An 8932-nucleotide genomic window follows, 5' to 3' on the forward strand; every position below is an offset into this window, starting at 1 on the left:
TCATCTGGTCTATAATGGATGGTTCATTTGTTTGATAAAGATTCATGGTCATGATTCATTGATTAGGATTCATTCAAAGTTGTACATGTTCATGATCTGTTGCTTGGTTGGTGTTCTTTAGTTCAAGACTAGTCAATATCATGGCATAATCTATTTGGTAAAGAGGTATTGTGGTCTACATTCAGTCTTCCATAAGAAAATACATGTTTTTACCTAAGTTGACTTTTGGTCAACTGTTTACTTTTTGGCCAACCAATTGACCAAAGTCAACCACCTTTTCCAACTATTTTCTTTTTCAGTACAATACATGTCCATGCCCATTTCCAAGATCACTTTAAACCACCTTGAATCATGTTCATTGTCCATCTTTTAGACCATGGACATCTTATACAATACATGAACTTTTCTTTTTAACCAAGACCTAATTCACATTCTAATTCTCATGTTCATGACCATTTGTAAACCTTGACTCATTGCACCATTCATTTGATTCATTTTCACATCATAACCATTTTTGACCATGCATATTTTAAACCATTCACATGATTCATTTTTTTACATCAAATGCCATGTCCATTTTTAAATAAAGTTATGTTCATTAACCATTACATGGACCATACATCTTCAAATTTCATTTACATTTCCATTACAATCCCATTTCCAAATTACATTTCAATTCTAACTTAACGATTCATTACATTTCCATAAACCACAAATTCATGTTACAACCATTTCTAAACATACAACTTCCATAACCATGAACTATAATACATCATTACAATTCAAATCAAAACCATTCATGTGCCAAGTTCCATTCTCATATAGAAACCATTTCAATTACATTAAACCAACATTTTCCTACATTCCAATTACATTTTCAAACTATACAATTTCAAACTATACATTTCCATAAATTACAAAGTTGTTACAACCATACATACATCATTCCTAAATTCAACATAAACTTTACATTACAAAAATATCCAACATCCAATTCCAATCAAAGTACTCCATGACCAATCCATTAACCGTGCTTTCTATGAGACCAAAGCAATGTAACAACCAATTACACAAGGTCCACGATAGCTACTTTAAATTCCATCAAGCAATCTTTACATCCAATCCTCACAGCTAGCCAATAAACCCAATCTGCATAGTGTATAATAGATTACATTTCAGCCTTCCACAACAAAAATCAATATAAGCCAAGCCCTGCATATAACACATTTCTTTCACTAACATGACACATATCAATTGTTTTAAACCTACACATCAACCAACAATTCATAACAGAATGAAAGTCACTTGAACCCAAACTTCAACCAACTAAATAGTATCCTAACAGAACTGAATCCTAACCTCATTCCAACTGAATTCCCTTAACTGACTCTAACTAAACTCTCAAACAAACTCTATCTGCTTTTCTATAACTGTTAAACAAAACCAATTTCAGAACCCTTCACTTCCTCCTCCAATCTTCAAAAACAGAATTCCTCTCCCTCTCTTCTAATCTTCCTCAACCCTAACTAAAAATCTCTAACTCCTTCAACAAACCACACTTCTGCCACACTCATAACAACCCTGCAGAATCCACGTCCTTCACACTGAACCTTCCATTCATAACAACCTTCAACCCTGCCTTCAACATTGAATCCACAACACCATAATTATGCAGAAAAAGCTTTCAATACACACTCAACCAAAATCCAAAAAACAATCTTCAATTCACTGAACTCAGAATCCAATCTTCAACACATTCAACCTTCATTACGCAACTCACAAACCTCATCACACAAAATAGAAAACGAATTCACAAGTTCAGAGAATTCACAACAACCAGATTCAAAGAAACAGACGTAGGGAAGAAGAAAATGAAAGCTCAAAACAGAAACAAGATTGGAGGAAGAAAAGAAGACATAGCAAAGAAGAAGAGCAAAACGAAAAGAAGAAGGAGAGCAAGTCAATATATATATATATATATATATATATATATATATATATATATATATATATATATATATATATATATATATATATAGTCTTCTTTTCAATAACTAACCACTTTAATTATATATATATATATATATATATATATATATATATATATATATATATATATATATATATATATATATATATATATATATATATATATATATATATATATATATATATATATATATATATATATATATATATATATATATATATATATATATATATATATATAAATTTAATTGATATACATTGACCCGTGTAAAATTTTTTACACTTTCAGTTAATCACAACCACTAATTTATTTTAAAAGTTTGATTTTTATTTTAAATATTTAAAAAGTAATACAAACGGATGATTGTGATGTATTGACAGTGTAAAATTTTTTACATTGACAATGCATAACAATTAATCTCTCTATATATACTAGCGTTCAGACAGACACTCTCGTGCCCGTCTGCCCACTTTTTTTAATGCGTACAACAGAGAAAAATAAATGTCTGTTTTTCTTTTTATGAGGTTTCTATTGTACATCATATTAAAAATAATATTATCATATTTTGAAAATGATAAACAAAAATATTCAAAATTATATTGAAGTATGCAAATAAAGTACGGAAGATAAAATGAGTTTTTTGCTGCATATGCCCCATTTTTGAATTTTTTTACTCAATATGCCCCAGTCTGAAAATAATTTCCCAATCTACCCCCTTTTTTCTTGTGTACTCGTCACTTCAAATGACGAGGGGCTGAAGGTCCAAATTGCATAGTAAGGACTCGTCACTTCAAATGACGAGGGCCTGAAGGTCCAAATTGCATAGTAAGGACTCGTCACTTCAAATGACGAGGGCACGAAGAAGGCTTTTTTTTTTAATATTTTAAATATTTCATTAAATACTAACAATAATTAATATAATTGATTCTTAATTATTAACTTCCTCATTCATAATTGATTTTTAATAATTAATAATAATTAAAATAATAATGTATCCAAATCCACATTCATAACTTCCTCATTTACAAAAAAAATTATCAAATCCACAAAATTATTAACATTATTATTTTCACACCAAATCAAATACACATTCATATCTCCTATAAATACCACTAACTTCCTAATTTATTTTCACCAAATCAAATCCACATTCATAACTTCCTCATTTACCAAAAAATTATCAAATCCAAAAAATTATTGACATTTTGGAGGAATACATATCAATTTTATTATTAATATATAAGACACAAATTATTTCTATTATTAAAATTCTAAAAATTAATCATTTTTATTATTAATATTTTAAAAATAATAATATTACAGTTTTTTTATTATCATGAAAAACTATAATTATTTACAATTTATTTTAAATATTTTTTTATAAAAAAATTATTATTATTTTTAATTAAATCAATTATATTAATTAAATATAGAATTCATAATTAAAAATCAATTATATTAACTATTATTAGTTATTATTAAATACTAATAATAATAATTAATATTTAATTAATATAATAATTAAATCAATTATATTAATTATTATTAGTTATTATTAAATACTAATAATAATAATAATATTTAATTAATATAATAATTAAATCAATTTTTTATTAGTTATTATTATTACTTTATTAAATACTAATAATAATAATTAATATTTAATTAATATAATAATTAAATCAATTTTTTATTAGTTATTATTATTACTTTATTAAATACTAATAATAATAATTAATATTTAATTAATATAATAATTAAATCAATTTTTTATTATTATTATTATTACTTTATTAAATACTAATAATAATAATTAATATTTAGTTAATATAATAATTAAATCAATTTTTTATTCATTATTATTATTACTTTATTAAATACTAATAATAATAATTAAATCAATTTTTTATTAGTTATTATTATTACTTTATTAAATACTAATAATAATAATTAATATTTAATTTATATAATAATTAAATCAATTTTTTATTAGTTATTATTATTACTTTATTAAATACTAATAATAATTAATACAATTGATTTTTAATTATGAATTCTATATTTAATTAATATAATTGATTTAATTAAAAATAATAATAATTTTTTTATAAAAAAAATATTTAAAATAAATTGTAAATAATTATAGTTTTTCATGATAATAAAAAAATTGTAATATTATTAATTTTAAAATATTAATAATAAAAATAATTAATTTTTAGAATTTTAATAATAGAAATAATTTGTGTCTTATATATTAATAATAAAATTGATATGTTTCCCTCCAAAATGTCAATAATTTTTTGGATTTGATAATTTTTTGGTAAATGAGGAAGTTATGAATGTGGATTTGATTTGGTGAGAATAAATTAGGAAGTTAGTGGTATTTATAGGAGATATGAATGTGTATTTGATTTGGTGTAAAAATAATAATGTCAATAATTTTTTGGATTTGATAATTTTTTTTGTAAACGAGGAAGTTATGAATGTGGATTTGGATACATTATTATTTTAATTATTATTAATTATTAAAAATCAATTATGAATAAGAAAGTTAATAATTAAAAATTAATTATATTAATTATTATTAGTATTTAATCAAATATTTAAAATATTAAAAAAAAAAAAGCCTTCTTCATGCCCTCGTCATTTGAAGTGACGAGTCCTTACTATGCAATTTGGACCTTCAGCCCCTCGTCATTTGAAGTGACGAGTACACAAGGAAAAAGGGGGTAGATTGGGAAATTATTTTCAGACTGGAGCATATTGGGTAAAAAATTTCAAAAATGGGGCATATGCAGCAAAAACTCAGATAAAATTGCTCAATGTTTCTCGCATGGTAGGACGTGTCTCAGAATTTCGGACTATTGATAACAAGTCATCTTAGACTGATATAATCGATTAGAACAAGCTATGCTAGTCAAACCAAGCAAAACTCCTGAATCCTGCACTCTGATACATAAGTCACCACTACAAGTTACTATAATTTGCTACGATACCTAACGAATCTCATCCCCATCACCATCATTACCTTATTGATAACCACTTTGTTCATAAACTTGGGTAGTAATTTCTCCAACACAGATACTGATAATTCAAGGCTCCATTCAAAAACCACTATTTTGTCAGTTGGGGTTTTTATCATATACTGAGAAAAGCTTTCATTGTTATAATATTTATGTTATCTTCATTTCATTTTTTGATTGCTATTATTGTTGAAATTGGGTTTGCTCAAAAAGTTTGTAGAGCTTAGATTTTCACTTGAGTTTTTGGAACTATTAATATGTTTCAAAGTCCTTTGATACCAAGTAGTAATTACCAACAAATATATATTACATTGTTTTTATGGATTGAATTGAATCTTGAAGCCTTGAAGTTTCCCATAATATAGATCAACAAATATAAATTTATTTATATAGATACAACAAGCCATCCAAATGATCATTATACTTAACAAACTTACAATCAGACCCATAATGCATCCAAAGAGAAAAACATAATCTACTAGCTCCACCAAAGCTAGTTTCAGAATATACACTTTCACTGAAAGTCTCAAACACAACATATTTAACAAAATTAGACACCCACACAAACTTTATTCTACATAAATAACAGAAATTCAAACACATGAACCAATAATGAATCATGAATGACAAGGTAACGGTAACTTCGAATGAAGTTTCATGTCCTTTTCTTACTTGTCCTGGTCATAGGGAGTGATATATGGATGAATCCAAACTTCTTCCTTGGTGTCGTGGTCTGCTTTTGATCGCTACCGTGATCTTTCTCAGGTTCTGGTGAAAGGGTTAGATCTTCCCTTAATGCTTGAAGCATTTGACTCAATGCTACCTTTCGTCTTTCAGTATGCTCTTCCATTTCCTTTCTTGCAGCATATCCTTCAGGAACTTGCTTTCTGCTAAGTACATCTCTCATTGAAGTTGTTGGCCTCGAAACACGCTTTGGATTATTGTTTGATATTGTTGGCCTGGTTACATCTGGGAGAGAAGAATCGTGACGAATTCCAGCTTGATTAAACTTGTTAAAGTTAAAAGAGTTATACACTGGTTTCTCCTTTAGATCAACCTCTGGTATCCATTTCCGCAGAGCTTCCTTAGCAGCATGTTGCTTTCTATTTGCAATTTCAATTCTGTTCAAAGCATCATTTAAGACTTGTTTGCTGTGTAGAATTTCTTCAGATGCCTCCTCCAACTTTTTCAGAATAGTTAGTTTAGAAATATCTGTTTCATCCATTTGAAACTTTGAATCTATTACCTTCTTCAAGTTAAACTCCTCGGGTATCATCATAGCCCCGGGATTTAGAGGAGAGTTTTCAGCTAACGCAAAAGTGACTTTCCGAGGCTCTGGTAGAGCAAATTCATATGATCTCTCAACACCAGATAGAGCCTTGATTTCAGCAAGAGCAATAGCTTCTGCTGCCTTTGCAGCTTCTTCCATCTTTTTGGCTGCAAGCCACCTCATCTCCGCGGTCTTAACACTAAACCCATGTTCTTCATACAAAGACAACGGCTTTGAAACTACAGATCTTCTTGTTTCAACCATTCCATTGTTCTGCTCGGAATCACAATTGAAATTCCTCACATTTGAAGGAATATCGAAAGTGAATTCCACAGGAGATGATGGTGGTGAATTCAATCTCGCTTCCTCTTGCGCCTTCTCTTGAGCAGACATAGCTGCAAACTTCGACGCTAGCTTTTCTCTTGTCCTCTCCAGATAAGCTTTCTCCTTCTTCATCTTCTTATTTAAAGACTCAACAGACAATTGTATCGCCTCGAGCTCATTCATAGTATTACCAAGATTCACCTTGGCTTGTTTCAACTCCATTAAAATCATATCAGGTGATTGCAATATCTGCTCTTCATTGTTGACTCTATTACCATTACTTTCCTTATTCATCTCCTTAATAACCGGAGTTCCAACCTGTTCATAAGAAGGTAAATCCGGAGTCGCCGACAACTTTGATGCCTCTTTTTGCAGCTGCTGCTTTAAGTCCTCCACAATCCTTTTTGTCGCGCCTAGCTCTTCGAGAACATCAAGTGTTTCGAGTTCTTTGACAATCAAATCTTTCTCCAACTCCGCAGCTTGTTCCTCCACTTTCTTTAAATCAAAATCTTCAAAGTTGTTCTGCAAATAACAATATATCATTTTTAACTTTCCTAAGAAATGAAACGAAATCACATTATTGTTTATAAATAAATGCAGCTAATTTTTTACAAAATTATTACACAATTAACAGAAACACAAAAATAGAAAGATTAGGAAGGAAAAACATACAAAAGCTTCTCCAAGTCTGTAAAGAGGTAACCATGGCCCGCTTCCGCCGAAACGGGTCACGGCTTCCTTGACTGACTCGAACGGTGGCGATGTATCAATCTCAGCTCGTAAATTCACTTTCCTAATTCCGTTAATTGGGTTATCACCCAACCCGATTCCAGAATTCAGTCCATTGGTTCCTGATTCCGAGGCAGGTTCGCGAGTTTCCATGGAAAGAGAAGGAAATTAGTACAAACGCAAACGCGAATTTCAGAGAAGCATTGAAAGGAGGATTGAAGTGTGGAGTCTCGGGAAAGATCCATTGGGGGATTTATGCAGTACTAAGGGACGTGATGATTGTGTCGCGGGACCGAGTCACCACTCGGTGGCAAAAAGGGACCGAGTTGGTACTCAGTGAGTGAAACAGGGAAAGAAAAGGGAACGCTTTTTTTGTGGTGTTGAGTGTGCGCTTTACGGTGGTTGGATGGTGGTTACGATTGCCGAGTGACGGCCAATGAAAGAGTGCCACGTAAGAAAAGGAGTGTTTGATTTTGAGCGTGATTTACGCGGTTGCGAAATGATTGAATTTTTGGCGGGGAAAAGGTTTTTGATGTTGTTTGGGACAAGTAAAACGACGACGTGTTGTGCGCCCCACAAATCCACTGGCGCAAAAGGCTTCCTGGATGCTTCAGCGAAACGAGGCTGATTGTGACTATTGCGCACGCAGTTAAAGCGTTCCTAGACTATAGAGGTTATCAAGCCTTAGCAAATTGAAATTGAGGCATATTATTATGTTATTTGTATTTGTAGACTTTACAAGATTTAATGTTAAATAAAATAAATACTTTTTTTCTCTTATTATTATGAGGTCTATTTTGGTCCCTCAATTTAAAAAAAAAATAGTTTGATCTCTTATTTCTTTAAACAACTTTGTGTAAATCCCTTCCGTCAAAATATCTCAAACAACATCTATTTGTGTGCTCATGGCAGGTGAGTTGGTATTAATCCATCATCATCTTTGTTTTGATATTTCTTATTTATGAAAAACCTCATATATGTATAATTTAAAGAATCCTAAATCGAATTAGGGTAAAATCTCAATTTATTGAAATCATTAGTTATATCAACCATGAGTTATGGTCGTTGCTCATCCGTTGTGAAACAGAAGAACGCAAGAAGTTTTAATTCTAAGGTATGCATAAGTTTCAATTTGCGATGGAAACCTACTTGTCGTTGTAGAGACATAGTTGTTCTTCGTAGGGCATCAACAATTAGCAATTTTGGAAAACAATTTTGGGGTTGTCCACATTTTAAGATAAGATTTTTCAGCTTTGTAAAACCTTCATCGTTCATAAATTTTGGTATAACATTGTTCTTTGGTTGTTTGATTTACACTGGGATCTACTAAAGTTAGGCATGACTATTTTGATTGGTTCTATAAGGAAGTGGGAGATGAGAATGACAAATTTTGGATGAAGCAAAATCATTGGTTGGAAAACTTAACAAAGGGAATTACTGCAGCAAAAATGTAGGTTGAAAAGCTAATGGTGACAAATGATCAACAAAAGGATGATTTGTTGGAACTTGAATTTCAAATAAAGAACATTATCAACTGAATTTTGTTTCCCAAGGATTATGTTTTTTCTTTTTTTCATTGTATTAGTTTTAAGGATG

General features: G+C 29.8%; 1 protein-coding gene across 1 annotated transcript; it reads right to left on the reverse strand.

Annotated features, from left to right (window-relative positions):
* Positions 1–5375: 5375 nt before the first annotated feature.
* Positions 5376–8030, reverse strand: LOC127084074 (WEB family protein At2g40480). The gene is made up of 2 exons (XM_051024463.1): positions 7280–8030; positions 5376–7129 (listed from the first exon to the last, which is right to left on the reverse strand). The coding sequence occupies exons 1-2, from the start codon at positions 7487–7489 to the stop codon at positions 5669–5671; spliced, it is 1671 nt and encodes a 556-aa protein (XP_050880420.1). The 5' UTR covers positions 7490–8030; the 3' UTR covers positions 5376–5668.
* Positions 8031–8932: the final 902 nt, after the last annotated feature.

Source organism: Lathyrus oleraceus, chromosome 5 (genome assembly GCF_024323335.1).
Source record: "Lathyrus oleraceus cultivar Zhongwan6 chromosome 5, CAAS_Psat_ZW6_1.0, whole genome shotgun sequence".
Lineage (NCBI taxonomy): Eukaryota > Viridiplantae > Streptophyta > Magnoliopsida > Fabales > Fabaceae > Lathyrus > Lathyrus oleraceus.